The sequence below is a fragment of the Ranitomeya variabilis genome, chromosome 2, assembly GCF_051348905.1.
Source record: "Ranitomeya variabilis isolate aRanVar5 chromosome 2, aRanVar5.hap1, whole genome shotgun sequence".
In the NCBI taxonomy this organism is placed as follows: Eukaryota; Metazoa; Chordata; class Amphibia; order Anura; family Dendrobatidae; genus Ranitomeya; species Ranitomeya variabilis.
The window spans coordinates 10954371-10980677 of NC_135233.1; the positions used below are offsets into that span (position 1 = coordinate 10954371).

Consider the following 26307-nt stretch of genomic DNA (forward strand, 5'->3'; position numbering starts at 1 on the left):
TCTGCTATTATTGTTGTTATGTTTTTCATTTTTATAATAAAAGATCTACAGGATCAGTAATGTAATGTATGTACACGGTGACTGCACCAGCAGAATAGTGAGTGCAGCTCTGGAGTATAATACAGGGTGTAACTCAGGATCAGTAATGTAATGTATGTACACAGTGACTGCACCAGCAGAATAGTGAGTGCAGCTCTGGAGTATAATACAGGATGTAACTCAGGATCAGTAATGTAATGATGTACACAGTGACTGCACCAGCAGAATAGTGAGTGCAGCTCTGGGGTATAATACAGGAGGTAACTCAGGATCAGTAATGTATGTACATAGTGACTGCACCAGCAGAATAGTGAGTGCAGCTCTGGGGTATAATACAGGATGTAACTCAGGATCAGTAATGTAATGTATGTACACAGTGACTGCACCAGCAGAATAGTGAGTGCAGCTCTGGAGTATAATACAGGATGTAACTCAGGATCAGTAATGTAATGTATGTACACAGTGACTGCACCAGCAGAATAGTGAGTGCAGCTCTGGAGTATAATACAGGATGTAACTCAGGATCAGTAATGTAATGTATGTACACAGTGACTGCACCAGCAGAATAGTGAGTGCAGCTCTGGAGTATAATACAGGATGTAACTCAGGATCAGTAATGTAATGATGTACACAGTGACTGCACCAGCAGAATAGTGAGTGCAGCTCTGGAGTATAATACAGGATGTAACTCAGGATCAGTAATGTAATGATGTACACAGTGACTGCACCAGCAGAATAGTGAGTGCAGCTACACAAAACTAGTGGATGATGTTGAAAGGTGAATCTACACTTTGATACTAGCAATATATCAAATTATTAGGTTCTGGCGTTATGTTATAAAACTAAGAAAAAAATATTTGTTTTTGGACTTTGTGACAGATATCAACGCTTCCAACTCTCCCAGAAGACAAAATAGTCTTACTGTTAATGTTTCAAGTGAATTTGGGAGTCAGCATCTGTCTCCTGACAAAGAAAGTCCATCGCAAGGTAACAAATAACATCCCATAAAGGGAACCTGTCATTTGGTTTTCTCGTTGCAATCTATGTTTTACACATCTATCCTGTTAATTACACCTCAAATAATTATGAAAATTATCATTAAACATCTGTAGTGCAGAGTCCAATGAGTGTGTCCAGATGACACATCAACCTCATCAATCAGGGGCAAAGGGGCTGACGTACATCAGGCGACAGGTGGTCCTAGCACTATATGTGCTATGTATAGTCCATAATGCGATCAGCAGTGTGCATGGTCCCACGTGTCTGTATGTGTCCTGACATCCCATAATGTGATTAGTGTGTGATCCCACATGTCTGTATGTATCCTGACATCCCATAATGTGATCAGTGTGACCCCATGTGTCTGCATGTATCCTGGGGTCTAAGGGGTATCGTTTCTCCTTATGGAGAGTGACATACCATCTCTGGCTTGTCAAGGTAAGGAGGCTTATTTGCCGTACAATGCTCCTCTGGGAATTTAAATATGCAAATTGCCTCTTCTGAGAAAAAGAGGACTTACCTTGACAAGCCAGAGATGGTATGTCACTCTCCATAAGGAGAAACGTTACCCCTTAGACCCCATGTCCAGAGCCTCTCACCTAGCCAAATCAGTTCTCATGCTTCGCACTGACGAGGGCCAACAGCCCGAAACACCGTGTCTGCGAATTGAGATACTGATTTGGCTTTTATCCTAAGTCATATTACAAGACTCGTTAAAGGGTTAATTGTGACTTGTAGGATCGCTACTTCCAATAGGTGGCGCTGTAGAGTTTAAGTCCTCTTTTTCTCAGAAGAGGCAATTTGCATATGTATGTATCCTGACATCCCATAATGTGATCAGTGTGTCCCCACATGTTTGTATGTATCCTGACATCCCATAATGTGATCAGTGTGACCCCACGTGTCTGTATGTATCCTGACATCCCATAATGTGATCAGTGTGACCCCACGTGTCTGTATGTATCCTGACATCCCATAATGTGAGATGTGTGTCCCCACATGTTTGTATGTATCCTGACATCCCATAATGTGATCAGTGTGACCCCACGTGTCTGTATGTATCCTGACATCCCATAATGTGATCAGTGTGACCCCACGTGTCTATGTATCCTGACATCCCATAATGTGGTCAGTGTGACCCCACGTTTCTGTATGTATTCTGACATCCCATAATGTGGTCAGTGTGACCCCATGTGTCTGTATGTATCCTGACATCCCATAATGTGATCAGTGTGACCCCACGTGTCTATGTATCCTGACATCCCATAATGTGGTCAGTGTGACCCTATGTGTCTGTATGTTTCCTGACATCCCATAATGTGGTCAGTGTGACCCTTTGTGTCTGTATGTATCCTGACATCCCATAATGTGATCAGTGTGACCCTATGTGTCTGTATGTATCCTGACATCCCATAATGTGGTCAGTGTGATCCCATGTGTCTGTATGTTTCCTGACATCCCATAATGTGATCAGTGTGACCCCACGTGTCTATGTATCCTGACATCCCATAATGTGATCAGTGTGACCCCATGTGTCTGTATGTATCCTGACATCCCATAATGTGAGATGTGTGTCCCCACATGTTTGTATGTATCCTGACATCCCATAATGTGATCAGTGTGACCCCACGTGTCTGTATGTATCCTGACATCCCATAATGTGGTCAGTGTGACCCCACGTTTCTGTATGTATTCTGACATCCCATAATGTGGTCAGTGTGACCCCACGTGTCTATGTTTCCTGACATCCCATAATGTGGTCAGTGTGACCCTATGTGTCTGTATGTTTCCTGACATCCCATAATGTGGTCAGTGTGACCCTTTGTGTCTGTATGTTTCCTGACATCCCATAATGTGATCAGTGTGACCCCACATGTCTGTATGTTTCCTGACATCCCATAATGTGGTCAGTGTGATCCCATGTGTCTGTATGTTTCCTGACATCCCATAATGTGATCAGTGTGACCCCACGTGTCTATGTATCCTGACATCCCATAATGTGGTCAGTGTGACCCCACGTTTCTGTATGTATTCTGACATCCCATAATGTGGTCAGTGTGACCCCACGTGTCTGTTTCCTGACATCCCATAATGTGGTCAGTGTGACCCTATGTGTCTGTATGTTTCCTGACATCCCATAATGTGATCAGTGTGACCCCACATGTCTGTATGTTTCCTGACATCCCATAATGTGGTCAGTGTGATCCCACATGTCTGTATGTTTCCTGACATCCCATAATGTGGTCAGTGTGACCCCGTGTGTCTGTATGTTTCCTGACATCCCATAATGTGATCAGTGTGACCCCACGTGTCTGTATGTATCCTGACATCCCATAATGTGATCAGTGTGACCCCGTGTGTCTGTATGTTTCCTGACATCCCATAATGTGATCAGTGTGACCCCACGTGTCTGTATGTATCCTGACATCCCATAATGTGATCAGTGTGACCCCGTGTGTCTGTATGTTTCCTGACATCCCATAATGTGATCAGTGTGACCCCACGTGTCTGTATGTATCCTGACATCCCATAATGTGATCAGTGTGACCCCACGTGTCTGTATGTATTCTGACATCCCATAATGTGATCAGTGTGACCCCACGTGTCTGTATGTTTCCTGACATCTCATAATGTGGTCAGTGTGACCCTATGTGTCTGTATGTTTCCTGACATCCCATAATGTGGTCAGTGTGTGACCCCATGTGTCTGTATGTATTCTGACATCTCATAATGTGGTCAGTGTGACCCTATGTGTCTGTATGTTTCCTGACATCCCATAATGTGGTCAGTGTGTGACCCCATGTGTCTGTATGTATTCTGACATCCCATAATGTGGTCAGTGTGACCCCGTGTGTCTGTATGTTTCCTGACATCCCATAATGTGATCAGTGTGACCCCACATGTCTGTATGTTTCCTGACATCCCATAATGTGGTCAGTGTGATCCCATGTGTCTGTATGTTTCCTGACATCCCATAATGTGATCAGTGTGACCCCACGTGTCTATGTTTCCTGACATCCCATAATGTGGTCAGTGTGTGACCCCATGTGTCTGTATGTATTCTGACATCCCATAATGTGGTCAGTGTGACCCCGTGTGTCTGTATGTTTCCTGACATCCCATAATGTGGTCAGTGTGTGACCCCATGTGTCTGTATGTTTCCTGACATCCCATAATGTGATCAGTGTGACCCCGTGTGTCTGTATGTTTCCTGACATCTCATAATGTGGTCAGTGTGACCCTATGTGTCTGTATGTTTCCTGACATCCCATAATGTGGTCAGTGTGACCCCGTGTGTCTGTATGTATCCTGACATCCCATAATGTGATCAGTGTGACCCCCACATGTCTGTATGTATCCTGACATCCCATAATGTGATCAGTGTGACCCCACATGTCTGTATGTTTCCTGACATCTCATAATGTGGTCAGTGTGACCCTATGTGTCTGTATGTATCCTGACATCCCATAATGTGGTCAGTGTGACCCTATGTGTCTGTATGTTTCCTGACATCTCATAATGTGGTCAGTGTGACCCCACGTGTCTGTATGTATCCTGACATCCCATAATGTGATCAGTGTGACCCCGTGTGTCTGTATGTTTCCTGACATCTCATAATGTGGTCAGTGTGACCCTATGTGTCTGTATGTATCCTGACATCCCATAATGTGGTCAGTGTGACCCTATGTGTCTGTATGTATCCTGACATCCCATAATGTGATCAGTGTGACCCCGTGTGTCTGTATGTTTCCTGACATCTCATAATGTGGTCAGTGTGACCCTATGTGTCTGTATGTTTCCTGACATCTCATAATGTGGTCAGTGTGACCCTATGTGTCTGTATGTTTCCTGACATCCCATAATGTGGTCAGTGTGTGACCCCACGTGTCTGTATGTTTCCTGACATCCCATAATGTGATCAGTGTGACCCCATGTGTCTGTATGTATTCTGACATCCCATAATGTGATCAGTGTGACCCCACATGTCTGTATGTATCTTGACATCCCATAATGTGGTCAGTGTGACCCCGTGTGTCTGTATGTATCCTGACATCCCATAATGTGATCAGTGTGACCCCACGTGTCTGTATGTATTCTGACATCCCATAATGTGGTCAGTGTGACCCCACGTGTCTGTATGTATCCTGACATCCCATAATGTGATCAGTGTGACCCCACGTGTCTGTATGTATTCTGACATCCCATAATGTGATCAGTGTATGACCCCATGTGTCTGTATGTATTCTGACATCCCATAATGTGATCAGTGTATGACCCCGTGTGTCTGTATGTTTCCTGACATCTCATAATGTGGTCAGTGTGACCCTATGTGTCTGTATGTTTCCTGACATCCCATAATGTGGTCAGTGTGTGACCCCATGTGTCTGTATGTATTCTGACATCCCATAATGTGGTCAGTGTGACCCCACATGTCTGTATGTTTCCTGACATCTCATAATGTGGTCAGTGTGACCCTATGTGTCTGTATGTATCCTGACATCCCATAATGTGGTCAGTGTGACCCCATGTGTCTTGATGTGCCCTGACATTTGGCTCCTGATGAGTCGGTGCACTGGGGGGCTTCTTCTCGGTCCTGTATCAGGACATCAGGGACTTATGGCAGCCGGTGACTGGTACACAATGTCCCAGAGGTTCTCAGTTGGATTTGGGTCTGGAGAACGTCAGCGCCGGTCACTGGCATTAATGCCTTCATCATCCATAATCCGTCCACACACTCTGCCCATATAAAGCTGGCCATTCTCCTGCACCAGGAGGAACCAACAGCTCACTGCACCAGTGTAAGGTCTGACAATGGCTTTCATCTTGTTGGCCATCATGGTGGATATTATCTTTGTGCAGTCCTCCAATGACATGCCTCCTCACACCATCACTGATCCACCACCAAACCAATCATCAAGTGGAGGCAGATCGCACGGAGCCGTCCCAGTCTTGGACGTAATCATCAGATGCAGAAAAGAAAAAGGTGATCTCCAGCGACAATAGACCAAGGTGGTATATTTATAATACACTGCTCAAAAAACTAAAGGGAACACTAAAATCCCACATCCTAGATATCACTGAATGAAATATTCTGGTTGTAAATCTTTATTCATTACATAGTGGAATGTGTTGAGAACAAAAAAAACTAAAAATTATCGACGTAAATCACAACTAATATCCCATGGAGGTCTGGATTTGGAATGATGCTCAAAATCAAAGTAGAAAATGAAGTTACAGGCTGATCCAACTTCAGTGGAAATGCCTCAAGACAAGGAAATGATGCTCAGTATTGTGTGTGGCCTCCACGTGCCTGTATGACCTCCCTACAATACCTGGGCATGCTACTGATGAGGTGGCAAATGGTCTCCTCCCAGACCTGGACTAAAGCATCCGCCAACTCCTGGACAGTCTGTGGTGCAACGTGACGTTGGTGGATAGTGCGAGACATGATGTCCCAGATGTGTTCAATCGGATTCAGGTCTGGGGAACGGGTGGGCCAGTCCACAGCTTCAATGCCTTCATCTTGCATAAACTGCTGACACACTCCAGCCACATGAGGTCTGGCATTGTCCTGCATTAGCAGGAACCCAGGGCCAACCCCACCAGCATATGGTCTCACAAGGGGTCTGAGGATCTCATCTCGGTACCTAATGGCAGTCAGGCTACCTCTGGTGAGCACATGGAGGGCTGTGCGGCCCTCCAAAGAAATGCCACCCCACACCATTACTGACCCACTGCCAAACCGGTCATGCTGAAGGATGTTGCAGGCAGCAGATCGCTCTCCACGGTGTCTCCAGACTCTGTCACGTCTGTCACATGTGCTCAATGTGAACCTGCCTTCATCTGTGAAGAGCACAGGGCGCCTGTCACGATGGTATGAAATATTATAAGTTTAGTTCTCTTGCTAGCATGCTGTGGGCTAAGCCCCCCTCCTTGGAGTGATTCAGCAACAGCTCGTAGCTGCAAATTCCTGACTTTCCTTCTCAGAGAGTGTGGGGGTTATGAGAGCCAAGGTATTTACGACCGGCATTTCCTGCCGTGTAAGCTCTTATCCAGCTATAACTGGACTAGAAACTTCTAGAATCTATGAAAGTTCTTTGTTCTGTTTTTGTAAGATATTAGGCCAACCATGGGAGATAGTAACGCAAACATATATCGTCATAATCACACTCGGAGGATCTACCCATCCCTCGAAACACGGGCTTCTAACTCCATCTAATAAAGAAGTAGGGATTTCTCTGCAAATATGTATCCCAGATAGGACATATATGATCTCATTAGAATGCTCACGTTAATCCGAGATGAATGCTGGGTTTGATATGACTATGACATGTTCTGGAGCGAAGTTACGGGCATCAGATATATTTCATGCCCTGTTAGTAAAAAGGAAGAGGTAGGAGGGATTGGAAAAGCCAGCTCTTTCTGTGAGGTCACAGGCTGTAGGTTTTAAGTGCTGGCCGGCGTCCAAGAGAGGCAGATTTGAGTTTTTACCTGAAGAGCCCAGAGTGCACGCCCTGATGCACTGGGATAGATGGAAAGTCCCCCTAGCCTGTTGCCTGCAATGCTTTGAACAACTGTAAGTGTTATTTCTCATGTTATGCCCTGTTTTTTTTATAATTACCTTGTACATATTTGCAATTGTCTAATTTGTAACATCTTTGTAAAATATTTTGATAAAGCACTGCCTACATTTTGTGGGGTATATTACTTCATGCCAGTTCTTTCTCCATGCTCTAAGAACGTACCCTGTCTCTTGAAGGGAAATTACGCTACTGTTTTGGGTTAGCTTCAGACCCATTTAATCGAAGCTGGTGGCAGTGATACCGTACTGTGCCGGCCTTTGGGTGTCACTGTAGCGACTGCGGCTTGATAATTATTGTTCCTGCCTGAGCGGGAGTAGTTCATCGCGTCGCTGCAGCGTGCCCAATAGCCCGTACATAGCAGGCAGCCTTTCTGGCGACTAATTACCCTAGGTGCAGTACCTAATCTGACCTGCGGGTAAAGGGGGTGCCAGAGAGCTGCAAGTGTTAAGTGGAACTGTAAGCGGGATACATAAATCCCTGCAGTTCATGGTGTATTGAAGAGCAGCGGGATACCTAAAATAAGCCCCTGCTGTAAACTAAGAGGTCAATAGCCTTGTGTGTGGTTTTTTTTTTATCACATTGTGGCAGTGGAGGGATAACTAAGATAAGCCCCCCTGCACATGTGATAGCCGGCTGTTGGTCTAAAGTCACCCCAATCCGTGACATATTGGTGACAGTGGTCAGGAATCCCTGTGGATTTTGTGACAAACTGCTGGCCGCGGCTAAGGGAACTGGACAGTCACGGCGTGAATCGTGACAATTGGTGGCAAGGCGGTGGGATATTAGAGCATTAGTGATTTGGTTTGAGCAATCATTCCTCTCACTAAATACGTGCAGAAGGTTCTTGCGAGGACTGCGCAAATACGTTTGGAGAACGAACTCAGTGTTTATTAGTTGTGAGACAATTGTGTACTGGTAATTATCCCCTCCCTTTCTCTTCGTTTTTCTATCCTATCTTTTATTTGGCAACCATGGTTGGGCTGAGAGAAGCCTTTTATGAACAGCAGACCAGAGACACCCTTGTTGCCATATGCAAGTCACAGCACATTGACTATGCAAGCAAAAACAAAAGCGAACTGGTCGCAGTCCTGATGCAATGGGAAGCCGCTCTAGACCACTCACAGAGCCCAGAAGCCGCAGAAGCCGGCACCAGCGAACATGGTGCTCCAGCCGAGGTCCAACCACTGCATGCTGGCCCTGTTAGCAATCCGGGCGAATTGGACCCCCACCTGCAGGCGGCCTTGAAAGAATTCCCCACTGACGACCATGAGGGACGTCGGCAGCTGATTCAGCAATCCCGGCAGGAGGCCGAGGCCGGAGCCCAGCGAGAGGCAGAGAGAGCCGAGCGAGAGGCAGAGAGAGCTGAGCGAGAGGCCCAGCGAGCCGAGCGAGAGGCCCAAGCGCAGCGGGAGTACCAGCTGCAGATGGCCCAACTGCAAATGCAGGGGTCGTCCCAGTCCAGCCGTGAGCCCAGCAGCGCTCAGATACCGAAGCCCCGGCCTGACCACTTTCCTGTTATGGAAAAGGGTGGGGACTTGGACACGTTTCTGCGGGCCTTTGAGAAAGCCTGCAGACAGTACCGGCTGCCTACAGATGAATGGGCACGATACCTGACACCAGGGCTGAGAGGCAAAGCTCTGGAGGTGTTTGCTGCACTCCCTCAAGAACAAGATGGTGACTATGAGGCTATCAAGCAGGCCCTCATAGCCAAGTACCAGCTTACACCCGAGGTGTACCGTAAAAAGTTCCGGACCCTCCAACGTGGCCCACACGACAGTTACAGTGATGTGGTGCATGGACTGGGGACCCACTTTGACCAGTGGACCCAAGGACTGTCAGTGACCACCTTTGCACAGCTGCGAGACCTGATGATCAAAGACCAGTTTTTCCATCTTTGCCCAGCTGAGGTGCGACAGTTCGTGATGGACAGAGAACCCAAAGACGTGATGAAAGCAGCGCAGATTGCCGATGCCTATGAGGCCAACCGTAGATCGGAAGTGCGGAAGCCAGTCACCACCAGCTGGAGAGAGGGTAAGCCTGCAACCAACGCCAGTACCCCTGCCAGCCAACACACCAGAGGTCCTGTCCCCGTGGCCAACAGCACCAGACCTACCACCGAACTTCGCCAGTGTTACCACTGCAGGCAGCTTGGTCATATCAGTCCCCAGTGTCCAGTCAAGCAGAAGAACCTCCCAGCCAAGGCCCCAGGGCCTAATGCAGCAGTTCTTTTGGTGGGTGGTGTGGTTGGGAGGGTGAGTGACAACGTACAGCGCGTCACTGTGGGAGGTCATGTTGCTACAGGCCTCAAGGACACCGGGGCTGAACGAACCCTCATCCGACCCGAACTGGCGGCCCCTGAAGAAATCATTCCGGGGAAAACCCTAACTGTCACTGGGATTGGGGGCATCAGCTGTCCCTTGCCAATGGCCCGGGTTTATATTGATTGGGGTGCTGGGAGCGGGGTGAAGGAAGTGGGGCTGTCTGATAATTTGCCCACTGATGTTTTGTTGGGGACTGATTTGGGGAGGTTGGTTGCATACTTCGTCGATGACCCCCCTCCCCAATTTACTAATGAGGGTAACGTTAACCCTGACAATGATGATGATGATGATGGGAAATCGCATGTGTTACCTGACCATGCTTTATCTTGTAATGATGCATCTGTTAACCATTTTTTCCCTAGGATTGATGGTGAAAATGTTGTACCTGTGCCAGCCGAACCTGATAATGATTTTTCTGTGAAAGTTGATGTGTCCATAGGTACAGGAGTGCTCAGCCACGTCGCTCTGCGGAGTGAGACGGCTGAGGAACCCCTGGCAGGGGCAAGTGTCGGTGCTACCAGAAATGGGGGATACATGGGAACCGTGAGGAAGGTGATGCCATGCAATTGACCAGTGCCACCGAGGAAGGTAACTGGCCCATAAGTAGCAATGCTCCTGAGGTAATGGGGGTGGATGGGGAGGTAGAGCCCATAGCAGCGTCGGCTGATGGGCCTGTAGAAATCCCCGGGGAGACAGCCTACGTAGCTGCTGTCACCCGCAGTCAGAGTGCCCGGAACGCAGATAACTGTCTGCTTTCCGGACCCTCCTCAGTCATTAGTATGACTGAACCAGAGGTGGACCCAGAGCAGGTCCCAGAGGGTTCCCGTGGGGAAGGGACCCTGACGTCACTTCTGGCTTCCCCTAGCCAGGAGTTTCAGGCCGCTCTGCACACAGATGAGAGCCTAGAGAGTTTGAGACAACTCGCCGGGATGCGCTTCTCCGAGACTGATAAGGAGAAGGTGTTCTGGGAAGGAGGAAGGTTGTACCGGGAGACAGTACCCGGAGAAGCACAAAAGGAGTGGTTGAGGGAAAGACAGCTGGTCGTCCCGCAGCAATTCCGGGGTGAGTTGTTGCGGGTTGCCCATGAGATCCCGCTAGCTGGACACTTGGGGATCAGCAAAACAAAGGCCCGGCTGTCTCAACACTTCTATTGGCCTAAGATGGGGACAGATGTGTCAAACTACTGCCGCTCCTGTGTCACCTGTCAAAGAGTGGGGAAGGCGGGGCCTGCTCTTAAGGCTCCCCTGATCCCTTTGCCAGTGATAGAGGAGCCTTTCCAGAGGATCGCGGTGGACATTGTGGGCCCGCTGGCCGTCCCCAGCAGCTCTGGAAAGCAATTCATCCTTACTGTGGTAGACAACGCTACCCGGTACCCAGAGGCAGTAGCTCTGTCGTCAACTAGGGCAGATAAGGTGGCGGATGCCCTGTTGGCTATCTTTTCACGTGTAGGATTTCCCAGGGAAATGCTTACTGATCAAGGGACCCAATTTATGTCTCGCCTAATGGAGGCTCTCTGTAAGAAAATGCAGGTGAAGCACCTGGTATCGAGTGCGTATCACCCACAGACCAATGGCTTGTGTGAACGCTTCAATGGTACCCTCAAACAGATGCTACGCATGCTGGTTGAGACACAAGGGCGCGACTGGGAGCGGTACCTCCCACACCTGCTGTTCGCTTACCGAGAGGTTCCGCAGGCCTCGGCGGGGTTCTCCCCCTTCGAGCTCCTGTATGGCAGGCGAGTCCGGGGACCCCTTGGGTTGGTAAGAGAATCCTGGGAAGAGGAGCCGAACCCTTCTGAAGTGTCCCTAGTGGAGTATGTCATGCGCTTCCATGACAAGATGCAGACCTTGACGCAGTTGGTGCATGACAACATGACGCAGGCTCAGGCTGATCAGAAGCACTGGTACGACCAGAACGTGGGTCAAAAGGTGTGGGTGCTGGTCCCCGTACCAACGGATAAGCTTCAGGCAGCCTGGGAGGGCCCGTACGTCGTCCACCAACAGCTCAACCCGGTCACCTACGTGGTCACGCTTGACCACGCTCGGGGTAGGCGAAAGGCCTTTCACGTCAACATGATGAAGGCTCATCACAAACGTGAACCTTTTGTCCTACCGGTCTGCAGCGCACCCGAAGACGGGGAGGAAGACACCCTCCTGGACATGCTGGCCCAAGCCAAGGCCAATGGGTCCATTGAGGACGTGGAGGTAAGCGCCTCGCTAGATGAACCACAGCGGTTGCAGTTGCAAACCACACTAGAACCCTTCCGGGTCGTGTTCTCCAACCGGCCTGGAAGGACTGAGTTAGCCGTCCACTAGGTGGACACCGGGAATCACGCCCCACTACGGCGAACACCCTATCGAATCTCTGACCAGGTGCAGCAGATTATGCGCCAGGAGATCGATGAGATGTTACAGCTGGGGGTGATTCGACGGTCAAAGAGCGCGTGGGCCTCACCTGTAGTGCTCGTGCCAAAAAAGGACCGGACCAACCGGTTCTGCGTGGACTACAGGGGGCTCAACGCCATTACAGCCTCTGACGCGCATCGAGGAGCTGCTTGAGAAGTTAGCTGGCGCAAAATACCTGACAATAATGGATCTGAGTCGCGGATACTGGCAGATTCCCCTGAGCCCCGAGGCACAGGAGAAGTCCGCCTTTATCACACCCTTTGGACTGTACGAGTCCACGGTCATGCCCTTCGGCATGAAGAATGCCCCTGCCACTTTCCAGCAGATGGTCAACCTCCTGCTTCAGGGACTGGAGAAGTACGCTGTGGCGTACTTGGATGACATTGCCATCTTCAGTCCCTCCTGGGGGGAACACCTGCAGCATCTCGAGGAGGTGCTCAGGCGAATTCACCGATCAGGACTGACTATCAAGCCGGGAAAGTGCCAGATGGGCATGAGGGAGGTCCACTACCTGGGGCACCGGTTAGGCGGAGGCACCCTAAAGCCCGAGCCTGAGAAAGTGGGCGCGATCGTGAACTGGCCCACTCCTGGGACCAAGAAACAGGTGATGTCCTTCCTGGGCACTGCAGGGTACTATAGGCGCTTTGTGCAGCACTATAGTAGCCTGGCAAAACCTTTGACGGACCTCACCAGGAAGAAGCTACCCCACATCGTCAACTGGACAGATGGCTGTGAGGGGGCCTTCCAGGCGTTGAAAACCGCACTGTGCAACGCCCCTGTGTTGAAAGCAGTCGACAGCAGTCGACCGTTCCTGGTACAGACTGATGCCAGCAAGTTTGGCCTCGGTGCTGTGCTCAGCCAGGTTGACTCGGAGGACCAAGAGCACCCCGTGTTGTACCTAACCCGGAAACTTTTGCCGAGGGAAGTGGCCTACTCCACCATTGAGAAGGAGTGCCTGGCCATAGTCTGGGCCCTGCAGCGCTTGCAGCCCTACTTGTACGGTCGCACCTTCAATGTGGTGACCGACCACAACCCTCTGCGCTGGCTAAGCACCATGTGTGGAACCAACGGCAGGTTGCTACGCTGGAGCCTTGCCCTTCAGCAATTTGACTTCACCATTAAACACAAAGCGGGCAAAGAGCATGGGAATGCAGATGGACTGTCCCGCCAGGGTGAACCTACGGAGGTGCGCATGGAGGCATACCGTGGGGTTCTACCTCCCTAGCGCACTCCAAAGGGGGGAGGTGTCACGATGGTATGAAATATCATAAGTTTAGTTCTCTTGCTAGCATGCTGTGGGCTAAGCCCCCCTCCTTGGAGTGATTCAGCAACAGCTCGTAGCTGCAAATTCCTGACTTTCCTTCTCAGAGAGTGTGGGGGTTATGAGAGCCAAGGTATTTACGACCGGCATTTCCTGCCGTGTAAGCTCTTATCCAGCTATAACTGGACTAGAAACTTCTAGAATCTATGAAAGTTCTTTGTTCTGTTTTTGTAAGATATTACAAAAAGTAAGATATTACAAAGTTTTGCCAACCATGGGAGATAGGAACACAAAAATATATCGTCATAATCACACTCGGAGGATCTACCCATCCCTCGAAACACGGGTTTCTAACTCCATCTAATAAAGAAGTAGGGATTTATCTGCAAATATGTATCCCAGATAGGACATATTTGATCTCATTAGAATGCTCACGTTAATCCGAGATGAATGCTGGGTTTGATATGACTATGACATGTTCTGGAGCGAAGTTACGGGCATCAGATATATTTCATGCCCTGTTAGTAAAAAGGAAGCGGTAGGAGGGATTGGAAAAGCCAGCCCTTTCTGTGAGGTCACAGGCTGTAGGTTTTAAGTGCTGGCCGGCGTCCAAGAGAGGCAGATTTGAGTTTTTACCTGAAGAGCCCAGAGTGCACGCCCTGATGCACTGGGATAGATGGAAAGTCCCCCTAGCCTGTTGCCTGCTTTGAACAACTGTAAGTGTTATTTCTCGTGTTATGCCCTGGTTTTTTTTATAATTACCTTGTACATATTTGCAATTGCCTCATTTGTAACATCTTTGTAAAATATTTTGATAAAGCACTGCCTACATTTTGTGGGGTATATTACTTCATGCCAGTTCTTTCTCCATGCTCTAAAAACGTACCCTGTCTCTTGAAGGGAAATTACGCTACTGTTTTGGGTTTGCTTCGGACCCGTTTAATCGAAGCTGGTGGCAGTGATACCGTACTGTGCCGGCCTTTGGGTGTCACTGTAGCGACTGCGGCTTGATAATTATTGTTCCTGCCTGAGCGGGAGTAGTTCATCGCATCGCTGCAGCGTGCCCAATAGCCCGTACATAGCAGGCAGCCTTTCTTGCGACTAATTACCCTAGGTGCAGTACCTAATCTGACCTGCGGGTAAAGGGGGTGCCAGAGAGCTGCAAGTGTTAAGTGGAACTGTAAGCGGGATACATAAATCCCTGCAGTTCATGGTGTATTGAAGAGCAGTGGGATACCCAGAATAAGCCCCTGCTGTAAACTAAGAGGTCAATAGCCTTGTGTGTGTTTTTTTTTTAATCACATTGTGGCAGTGGAGGGATAACTAAGATAACTAAGATAAGCCCCCCTGCACATGTGATAGCCGGCTGTTGGTCTAAAGTCACCCCAATCCGTGACATATTGGTGACTGTTACAAAATCCACAGGGATTCCTGACCACTAACTGCTGGCCGCGGCTAAGGGATCTGGACAGTCACGGCGTGAATCGTGACAGCGCCAGTGGCGAATTTGCCAATCCTGGTGCTATGTGGCAAATGCCAAGCGTCCTGCACGGTGTTGGGCTGTGAGCACAACCCCCATCTGTGGACATCGGGCCACCAGACTATCCTCATGGAGTCGGTTTCTAACCATTTGTACAGACATGCACATTTGTGGCCTGCTGGAGGTCATTTTGCAGTGCTCCTCCTGTTCCTCCTTGCACAAAGGCGGAGGCAGCGGTCCTGCTGCTGGGTTGTTGCCCTCCTCCGGCCCCCTCCACATCTCCTGGTGTACTGGCCTGTCTCCTGGTAGCGCCTTTAGCCTCTGGAGCCACAGCTCACGTTGATGTGCCATTCTGGATGAGCTGCACTACCTGAGCCACTTGTATGGGTTGTAGGGTTGTAGAGTCCGTCTTATGCTACCACGAGTGTGAAAGCACAACCAACATTCAAAAGTGACCAAAACATCAGCCAGAAAGCATTGGTAACTTAACTAGATGGGTATTTCCTGAAGGAACTACAGATAGTGCTTTGGAATGGTGCCCGGGTTGCCCCAGCAAGACTTTCACACTTGGGTGCCCCTCAGGTGCTGTTTTGGTAGTTGTAGCCACTCTGGGTCCGATTTGGCGGGCGGCGCCACTCTGGGTCCGATTTGGCAGGCGGCACCACTCCGGGTCCGATTTGGCGGGCGGCGCCACTCCGGGTCCGATTTGGTGAGCGGCGCCACTCCGGGTCCGATTTGGCGGGCGGCGCCACTCCGGGTCCGATTTGGCGGGCGGCACCACTCCGGGTCCGATTTGGCGGGCGGCGCCACTCTGGCGGGTGGCGCCACTCCGGGTCCGATTTGGCGGGCGGCACCACTCCGGGTCCGATTTGGCGGGCGGCGCCACTCTGGGTCCGATTTGGCGGGCGGCGCCACTCTGGGTCCGATTTGGCGGGCGGCGCCACACTGGGTCCGATTTGGCGGGAGGCGCCACTCTGGGTCCGATTTGGTGGGTGGTGCCACTCTGGGTCCAATTTGGCGGGCGGCGCCACTCTGGGTCCGATTTGGCGGGAGGCGCCACTCTGGGTCCGATTTGGCGGGCGGCGCCACTCTGGGTCCGATTTGGCGTTCGGCGCCACTCTGGGTCCGATTTGGCGGGCGGCGCCACTCTGGGTGCGATTTGGCGGGCGGCGCCACTCTGGGTCCGATTTGGCGGGCGGCGCCACTCTGGGTCCGATTTGGCAAGAGGGGGCACTCTGGTCCGATTTGGTGGGCTGGGTCCGATTTGGTGAGCGGGGCCATAATTATAAGACTACAGATAGTGTTTTGGAATTGTGCTCTACTGTCACTTTAAGAGCGGACATTATCTGACAAAACTTGTGACCTGGTGGGCTGATGTAGAGTTTATAGGCGTTGGCATAGTAACTGGGTCTCACTGCGCATATCAATGAGCTAATCAGCCAGGTGGCAGTTATTTTTAGAAATTGCCTCAGAAATCAGGCCCATTATAAACGTATTGGAAAATTTCCCTATTGAAACGCATTGAGACACTTTTTTCAAACGCAAATTGCGCCAAAACTACAAATCCGATCGACACGAAAAATACTTAGCACACCTCTCAGGAACGCTGGCTTCGAAATGACACCTCACTGGAGTCTGTGAGTTTAGCGGTTCGGGCCGCATTACGTGCGGACTGAATAATAAGAAGAATAACTAGATGGGTATTTCCTGAAGGAACTACAGATAGTGCTTTGGAATGGTGCCCGGGCTGCCCCTGCAAGACTTTCACACTTGGATGCCCCTCAGGCGCTGGTTTGGTAGTTGTAGCCCCTCAGGGTTGAGGCCACTCTGGGTCCGATTTGGTGGGCCGGGTCACTCTGGGTCCGATTTGGTGGGCCGGGTCACTCTGGGTCCGATTTGGTGGGCCGGGTCACTCTGGGTCTGATTTGGTGGCCCGGGTCACTCTGGGTCCGATTTGGTGGCCAGGGTTACTCTGGGTCCGATTTTGGTGGGCCGGGTCACTCTGGGTCCGATTTGGTGGCCCGGGTCACTCTGGGTCCGATTTGGTGGGCCGGGTCACTCTGGGTCCGATTTGGTGGCCCGGGTCACTCTGGGTCCGATTTGGTGGCCCGGGTCACTCTGGGTCCGATTTGGTGGCCTGGGTCACTCTGGGTCCGATTTGGTGGCCCGGGTCACTCTGGGTCCGATTTGGTGGCCCGGGTCACTCTGGGTCCGAGTTGGTGGCCCGGGTCACTCTGGGTCCGAGTTGGCGGGCGGCGCCACTCTGGGTCCGAGTTGGCGGGCGGCGCCACTCTGGGTCCGATTTGGCGGGCGGCGCCACTCTTGGTCCGATTTGGCGGGCTGCGCCACTCTGGGTCCGATTTGGCGGGCGGCGCCACTCTGGGTCCGATTTGGCGGGCGGCGCCACTCTGGGTCCGATTTGGCGGGCGGCGCCACTCTGGGTCCGATTTGGCGGGCGGCGCCACTCTGGGTCCGATTTGGCGGGCGGCGCCACTCTGGGTCCGATTTGGCGGGCGGCGCCACTCGGGGTCCGAATTGGTGAGCGGGGCAATAATTATAATATGACTACAGATAGTGCTTTGGAATTGTGCTGTGCTGTCACTTTAAGAGCTGATATTATCTGACAACACCTGTGTGCTGGACTCATGTAGAGTTCATAGGCGTTGGCATAGTAACTGGGTCTGACTGCGCTGTATACTGCGCGGCTCTGCGCTGTATACTGCGCAGCTCTGCGCTGTATGCTGCGCGGCTCTGCGCTGTATGCTGCGCGGCTCTGCGCTGTATGCTGCGTGGCTCTGCGCTGTATGCTGCGCGGCTCTGCGCTGTATGCTGCGCGGCTCTGCACTGTATGCTGCGGGGCTCTGCGCTGTATGCTGCGGGGCTCTGCGCTGTATGCTGCGGGGCTCTGAGCTGTATGCTGCGCGGCTCTGCGCTGTATGCTGCGCGGCTCTGCGCTGTATGCTGCGCGGCTCCACGCTGTATGCTACGGGGCTCCGCGCTGTATGCTGTGCGGCTCCGCGCTGTATGCTGCGTGGCTCTGCGCTGTATGCTGCGCGGCTCTGCGCTGTATGCTGTGCGGCTCTGCGCTGTATGCTGCAGGGCACTGCGCTGTATAATGCGCAGCTCTGCGCTGTATACTGCGCGGCTCTGCGCTGTATACTGCGGGGCTCTGCGCTGTATGCTGCGGGGCTCTGCGCTGTATACTGCGCGGCTCTGTGCTGTACGCTGCGGGGCTCTGCGCTGTATGCTGCGGGGCTCTGCGCTGTATGCTGCGCGGCTCCGCGCTGTATGCTGCGCGGCTCCATGCTGTATAATGCGCGGCTCCGCGCTGTATACTGCGGGGCTCTGCGCTGTATTCTGCGGGGCTCTGCGCTGTATACTGCGGGGCTCTGCGCTGTATGCTGCGGGGCTCTGTGCTGTATACTGTAATAATAATAAGACTACAGATAGTGCTTTGAAATTGTGCTGTGCTGTCAATTTAAGAGCTGATATTATCTGACAAAACTGTGACCTGGTGGAGTTGGTAGGCGTTGGCATAGTAACTGTGTCTGACTGCGCATATCAATGAGCTAATCAGCCAGGTGGCATTTGGCAGTTAAGTTATTTTTAGAAATTGCCTCAGAAACCAGCCCATTTTAAACATATAGGAAAATTTCCCTATTGAAATGCATTGAAACAATGCTTTCCAATGAGGGGGAAACAATTTTCAAATGCAAATTGCACCAAAACTACAAATCCGATCGACATGAAAATAACTTAGCACACCTCTCGTGGACGCTGGCTGCGAAATGACACCTCACTGGAGTCTGTGCGTTCAGCGGTTCGGGCCGCATTAACTGCGAAAAAAAGCCTAATAATAATAATAACTAGATGGGCAGGGTCACTCTGGGTCTGATTTGGTGGGCCGGGTCACTCTGGGTCCGATTTGGTGGGCCGGGTCACTCTGGGTCCGATTTGGTGGGCCGGGTCACTCTGGGTCCGATTTGGTGGGCCGGGTCACTCTGGGTCCGATTTGGTGGGCCGGGTCACTCTGGGTCCGATTTGGTGGGCCGGGTCACTCTGGGTCCGATTTGGTGGGCCGGGTCACTCTGGGTCCGATTTGGTGGGCCGGGTCACTCTGGGTCCGATTTGGTGGGCCGGGTCACTCTGGGTCCGATTTGGTGGGCCGGGTCACTCTGGGTCCGATTTGGTGGCCCGGGTCACTCTGGGTCCGATTTGGTGGCCCGGGTCACTCTGGGTCCGATTTGGTGGCCCGGGTCACTCTGGGGCCGATTTGGTGGCCCGGGTCACTCTGGGTCCGATTTGGTGGCCCGGGTCACTCTGGGTCCGATTTGGTGGCCCGGGTCACTCTGGGTCCGATTTGGTGGCCCGGGTCACTCTGGGTCCGATTTGGTGGGCCGGGTCACTCTGGGTCCGATTTGGTGGCCCGGGTCACTCTGGGTACGATTTGGTGGCCCGGGTCACTCTGGGTACGATTTGGTGGCCCGGGACACTCTGGGTCTGATTTGGTGGCCCGGGTCATTCTGGGTCCGATTTGGTGGCCCGGGTCACTCTGGGTCCGATTTGGTGGGCCGGGTCACTCTGACTGACAGGATAAGGGAATGGCTGATAACAGAGAATAGACTGACAGCAGGACAAGGGAATGGCTGGTAACAGAGAGAAATAGACTGACAGCAGGACAGGGATTGGCTGATAACAGAGAGAAATAGACTGACAGCAGGACAGGGGAATGGCTGATAACAGAGAAATAGACTGACAGCAGGATGGGGGAATGGCTGATAACAGAGAGAATAGACTGACAGCAGGACGGGGAATGGCTGATAACAGAGAGAATAGACTGACAGCAGGACAGGGGAATGGCTGATAACAGAGAGAAATAGACTGACAGCAGTATGGGGAATGGCTGATAACAGAGAGAATAATTGCGGGAAAAAAGCCTAATAAGAATAAATAGACTGACAGCAGGACAGGGGAATGGCTGATAACAGAAAGGAGCTGATATTATCTGACTGACAAAACCTGTTTCCTAGTGGGCTCGTAGGCGTTGGCATAGTAACTGCGTCTGACTGCGCATATCAATAAGCTAATCAGCCAGGTGGCAGTTTTGAAATTGCCTCAGAAATCATGCCATTATACCATATGAGGAAATTTCCCTATTGAAATGCATTGAGCAATGCTTTCCAATGGGGGGAAAACAATTTTCAAACGCAAATTGCGCCAAAACTACAAATCCGATCGACACAAAAAATACTTAGCACACCTCTCGTGGACGCTGGCTTCGAAATGACACCTCACTGGAGTCTGTGCGTTTAGCGGTTCGGGCCGCATTAATTGCGGAAAAAAGCCTAATAATAATAATAATAAGAAGTTATCCACGTTCGGATTACAATATAGTGCTTTGTTCCAAAGCACTATAATAATAAGAAGTAGTTTACCACGATGGAATAACAGTATAGTGCTTTGTTCCAAAGCACTATAATAAGAAGAAGTTATCCATGATGGAATAACAGTATAGTGCTTTGTTCCAAAGCACTATAATAATACTAGATGGGTATTTCCTGAAGGAACTACAGATAGTGCTTTGGAATGGTGCCCGGGCTGCCCCTGCAAGACTTTCACACTTGGGTGCCCCTCAGATGCTGGTTTGGTAGTTGTAGCCCCTCAGGGTTGAGGATTTGGTGGGCGGGGCCACTCTGGGTCCGATTTGGGGGGTGGAGCCACTCTGGGTCCGATTTGGTGGGCTGGGTCACTCTGGGTCCGATTTGGTGGGCCGCGTCACTCTGGGTCCGATTTGGTGGCCCGGGTCACTCTGGGTCCGATTTGGTGGGCGGGGCCCCTCAGGGGCCGATTTGGTGGGCGGGGCCCCTCAGGGTCCGATTTGGTGGGCCGGGCCACTCTGGGTCCGATTTGGTGGCCCGGGTCATTCTGGGTCCGATTTGGTGGCCCGGGTCACTCTGGGTCCGATTTGGTGGGCCGGGTCACTCTGGGTCCGATTTGGTGGCCCGGGTCACTCTGGGTCCGATTTGGTGGCCCGGGTCACTCTGGGTCCGATTTGGTGGCCCGGGTCACTCTGGGTCCGATTTGGTGGCCCGGGTCACTCTGGGTCCGATTTGGTGGGCCGGGTCACTCTGGGTCCGATTTGGTGGGCCGGGTCACTCTGGGTCCGATTTGGTGGCCCGGGTCACTCTGGGTCCGATTTGGTGGGCCGGGTCATTCTGGGTCCGATTTGGTGGGCCGGGTCACTCTGGGTCCGATTTGGTGGGCCGGGTCACTCTGGGTCCGATTTGGTGGGCCGGGTCACTCTGGGTCCGATTTGGTGGGCCGGGTCACTCTGGGTCCGATTTGGTGGGCCGGGTCACTCTGGGTCCGATTTGGTGGGCAGGGTCATTCTGGGTCCGATTTGGTGGCCCGGGTCACTCTGGGTCCGATTTGGTGGGCCGGGTCACTCTGGGTCCGATTTGGTGGCCCGGGTCACTCTGGGTCCGATGTGTTGGCCCGGGTCACTCTGGGTCCGATTTGGTGGCCCGGGTCACTCTGGGTCCGATTTGGTGGGCCGTGTCACTCTGGGTCCGATTTGGTGGGCCGTGTCACTCTGGGTCCGATTTGGTGGGCCGGGTCCCTCTGGGTCCGATTTGGTGGGCCGGGTCCCTCTGGGTCCGATTTGGTGGGCCGGGTCACTCTGGGTCCGATTTGGTGGGCCGGGTCACTCTGGGTCCGATTTGGTGGGCTGGGTCATTCTGGGTCCGATTTGGTGGGCCGGGTCACTCTGGGTCCGGTTTGGTGGGCCGGGTCACTCTGGGTCCGATTTGGTGGGCCGGGTCACTCTGGGTCCGATTTGGTGGGCCGGGTCACTCTGGGTCCGATTTGGTGGGCCGGATCACTCTGGGTCCGATTTGGTGGGCCGGGTCACTCTGGGTCCGATTTGGTGGGCCGGGTCACTCTGACTGACAGCAGGATAAGGGAATGGCTGATAACAGAGAATAGACTGACAGCAGGACAAGGGAATGGCTGATAACAGAGAGAATAGACTGACAGCAGGACAGGGGAATTGCTGATAACAGAGAGAAATAGACTGACAGCAGGACGGGGAATGGCTGATAACAGAGAGAATAGACTGACAGCAGGACAGGGGAATTGCTGATAACAGAGAGAAATAGACTGACAGCAGGACGGGGAATGGCTGATAACAGAGAGAATAGACTGACAGCAGGACAGGGGAATGGCTGATAACAGAGAGAAATAGACTGACAGCAGGACGGGGAATGGCTGATAACAGAGAGAATAGACTGACAGCAGGACAGGGGAATGGCTGATAACAGAGAGAATAGACTGACAGCAGGACGGGGAATGGCTGATAACAGAGAGAATAGACTGACAGCAGGACAGGGGAATGGCTGATAACAGAGAGAAATAGACTGACAGCAGTACGGGGAATGGCTGATAACAGAGAGAAATAGACTGACAGCAGGACGGGGAATGGCTGATAACAGAGAGAATAGACTGACAGCAGGACCGGGAATGGCTGGTAACAGAGAGAAATAGATGGGTATTTCCTGAAGGAACTACAGATAGTGCTTTGGAATGGTGCCCGGGTTGCCCCAGCAAGACTTTCACACTTGGGTGCCCCTCAGGCGCTGGTTTGGTAGTTGTAGCCACTCTGGGTCCGATTTGGTGGGCGCTGTATACTGCGCGGCTCTGCGCTGTATACTGCGCGGCTCTGCGCTGTATACTGCGCGGCTCTGCGCTGTATACTGCGCGGCTCTGCGCTGTATACTGCGGGGCTCTGCGCTGTATACTGCGGGGTTCTGCGCTGTATACTGCGGGGCTCTGCGCTGTATGCTGCGGGGCTCTGCGCTGTATGCTGCGGGGCTCTGCGCTGTATGCTGCGGGGCTCTGCGCTGTATGCTGCGGGGCTCTGCGCTGTATGCTGCGGGGCTCTGCGCTGTATGCTGCGCTGTATGCTGCGCAGCTCTGCGCTGTATGCTGCGCGGCTCTGCGCTGTATGCTGCGCGGCTCTGCGCTGTATACTGCGCGGCTCTGCGCTGTATACTGCGGGGCTCTGCGCTGTATGCTGCGCGGCTCCGCGCTGTATGCTGCGCGGCTCCGTGCTGTATAATGCGCGGCTCCGTGCTTATACTGCGCGGCTCTGCGCTGTATACTGCGGGGCTCTGCGCTGTATGCTGCGGGGCTCTGCGCTGTATGCTGCGCGGCTCTGCGCTGTATGCTGCGCGGCTCTGCGCTGTATACTGCGCGGCTCTGCGCTGTATACTGCGGGGCTCTGCGCTGTATGCTGCGCGGCTCCGCGCTGTATGCTGCGCGGCTCCGTGCTGTATGCTGCGCGGCTCTGCGCTGTATACTGCGCGGCTCTGCGCTGTATGCTGCGGGGCTCTGCGCTGTATACTGCGCGGCTCTGCGCTGTATACTGCGCGGCTCTGCGCTGTATACTGCGGGGCTCTGCGCTGTATACTGCGGGGCTCTGCGCTGTATACTGTAATAATAATAAGACTACAGATAGTCCTTTGGAATTGTGCTATGCTTTCACTTTAAGAGCTGATATTATCTGGCAAAACTGTGCTGGTGTGGTCATGTACAGTTCGCAGGCGTTGGCATAGTAACTGTGTCTGACTGCGCATATCAATGAGCTAATCAGCCAGGTGGCATTTAGCAGTTAAGTTATTTTTAGAAATTGCCTCAGAAACCAGCCCATTTTAAACGTATAGGAAAATTTCCCTATTGAAATGCATTGAAACAATGCTTTCCAATGAGGGGGAAACAATTTTCAAATGCAAATTGCGCCAAAACTACAAATCCGATCGACATGAAAATAACTTAGCACACCTCTCGTGGACGCTGGCTTCCAAATGACACCTCACTGGAGTCTGTGCGTTCAGCGGTTCGGGCCGCATTAACTGCTAAAAAAAGCCTAATAATAATAATAAGAAGAAGAAGAAGTTTACCACGATGGAATAACAGTATAGTGCTTTGTTCCAAAGCACTATAATGAGATGTGGTCTGTGGTCCCCACCTGCAGAACCACTCCTTTATTGAGGGGGTCTTGATAATAGCCAATAATTTCCATCTGTTGTCTATTCCATTTGCACAACAGCATGTGAAATTGATTGTCAATCAGTGTTACTTCCTAAGTGGACAGTTTTATTTCACGGACATTTGATTTACTTGGAGTTAGATTCTGTTGTTTAAGTGTTTCCTTTATTTTTTTGAGCAGTGTATATAAAAATTTGCTTTTTATTCCAATAAATAAAAAGACAACCATGTAGACAAAGGCGCTTCAGCTAGGAGCCTTATTCATAGTGTATATATTGGAATAATAAAGCAAGTTTTTATATATTATAATTATTCCACCTTTGAACAGGTGCTCCCGCAAGATTTCAGGCAGAGGAGTGAAAAAAAATTATCACAGGAGTCCAAGAGCTAAGGACCACCTGTGGAGAGAAAGACCTAAAAAAAGAAAGTACAATTGTTTAATAGAAAACAATAAGTAATGCACTTGACCTCCATGGCTTGTAAGCACGCTCACGACGCAGCCTCCATGTGCTGTATTCACACTCACCACGTAACCTCTATGTCCTGTATGCACTGTCACCACGCAACCTCCATGGCCTGTGTGATGGTGTGATATGTTATGTGGGTATCATTTTTGTGTATATTTCTATTTTACTGATTATCATGGTGTTAAGGTACCGTTACACTAAACGACTTACCAACGATCACGACCAGCGATACGACCTGGCCGTGATCGTTGGAAAGTCGTTGTGTGGTCGCTGGAGAGCTGTCACACAGACAGCTCTCTCCAGCGACCAACGATCAGGGGAACGACTTAGGCATTGTTGAAACTGTCTTCAACGATGCCGAAGTCCCCCTGCAGCACCCGGGTAACCAGGGTAAACATCGGGTTACTAAGTGCAGGGCCGCGCTTAGTAACCCGATATTTACCCTGGTTACCATTGTAAAACTTAAAAAAAAAAACACTACAGGTGGCAGATGAGGTTTAACAATGATAAATGTAAGGTTATACACATGGGAAGAAGGAATCAATATCACCATTACACACTGAACGGGAAACCACTGGGTAAATCTGACAGGGAGAAGGACTTGGGGATCCTAGTTAATGATAAACTTACCTGGAGCAGCCAGTGCCAGGCAGCAGCTGCCAAGGCAAACAGGATCATGGGGTGCATTAAAAGAGGTCTGGATACACATGATGAGAGCATTATACTGCCTCTGTACAAATCCCTAGTTAGACCGCACATGGAGTACTGTGTCCAGTTTTGGGCACCGGTGCTCAGGAAGGATATAATGGAACTAGAGAGAGTACAAAGGAGGGCAACAAAGTTAATAAAGGGGATGGGAGAACTACAATACCCAGATAGATTAGCGAAATTAGGATTATTTATTCTAGAAAAAAGACGACTGAGGGGCGATCTAATAACCATGTATAAGTATATAAGGGGACAATACAAATATCTCGCTGAGGATCTGTTTATACCAAGGAAGGTGACGGGCACAAGGGGGCATTCTTTGCGTCTGGAGGAGAGAAGGTTTTACCACCAACATAGAAAAGGATTCTTTACTGTTAGGGCAGTGAGAATCTGGAATTGCTTGCCTGAGGAGGTGGTGATGGCGAACTCAGTCGAGGGGTTCAAGAGAGGCCTGGATGTCTTCCTGGAGCAGAACAATATTGTATCATACAATTATTAGGTTCTGTAGAAGGATGTAGATCTGGGGATTTATTATGATGGAATATAGGAATATAGGCTGAACTGGATGGACAAATGTCTTTTTTCGGCCTTACTAACTATGTTACTATGTTACTATGTTACTCACATTCCGATGTCTGTCACGTCCCCCGGCGTCAGCTTCCCGCAGTGACTATGTCAGCGCCGGCCATAAAGCAGAGCACAGCGGTGACGTCACCGCTGTGCTCTTCTTTACGGCCGGCACTGACAGTCAGTGCGGGAAGCTGACGGCAGGGGACGTGACAGACATCGGAATGTGAGTATGTAGTGTTTTTTTTTTTTTTAACTTTTACAATGGTAACCAGGGTAAATATCGGGTTACTAAGCGCGGCCCTGCGCTTAGTAACCCGATGTTTACCCTGGTTACAAGTGAACATATCGCTGGATCGGAGTCACACACGCCGATCCAGCGATGACAGCGGGTGATCAGCGACCAAAAAAAGGTCCTGATCATTCCCTAC

The 26307-nt window shown here is 51.2% G+C and overlaps 1 protein-coding gene across 7 annotated transcripts in view; it reads left to right on the forward strand.

Annotated features, from left to right (window-relative positions):
* The window catches only part of LOC143804171 (uncharacterized), a 108323-nt gene that overhangs the window by 34029 nt on the left and 47987 nt on the right, over positions 1-26307 (forward strand). For all 7 annotated transcript variants that reach the window (XM_077281994.1, XM_077281991.1, XM_077281989.1 and 4 more), the window contains one exon: positions 919-1026. In XM_077281994.1, coding sequence (XP_077138109.1) covers positions 919-1026 — 108 coding nt within the window. The remainder of the gene's footprint in view (positions 1-918; positions 1027-26307) is intronic.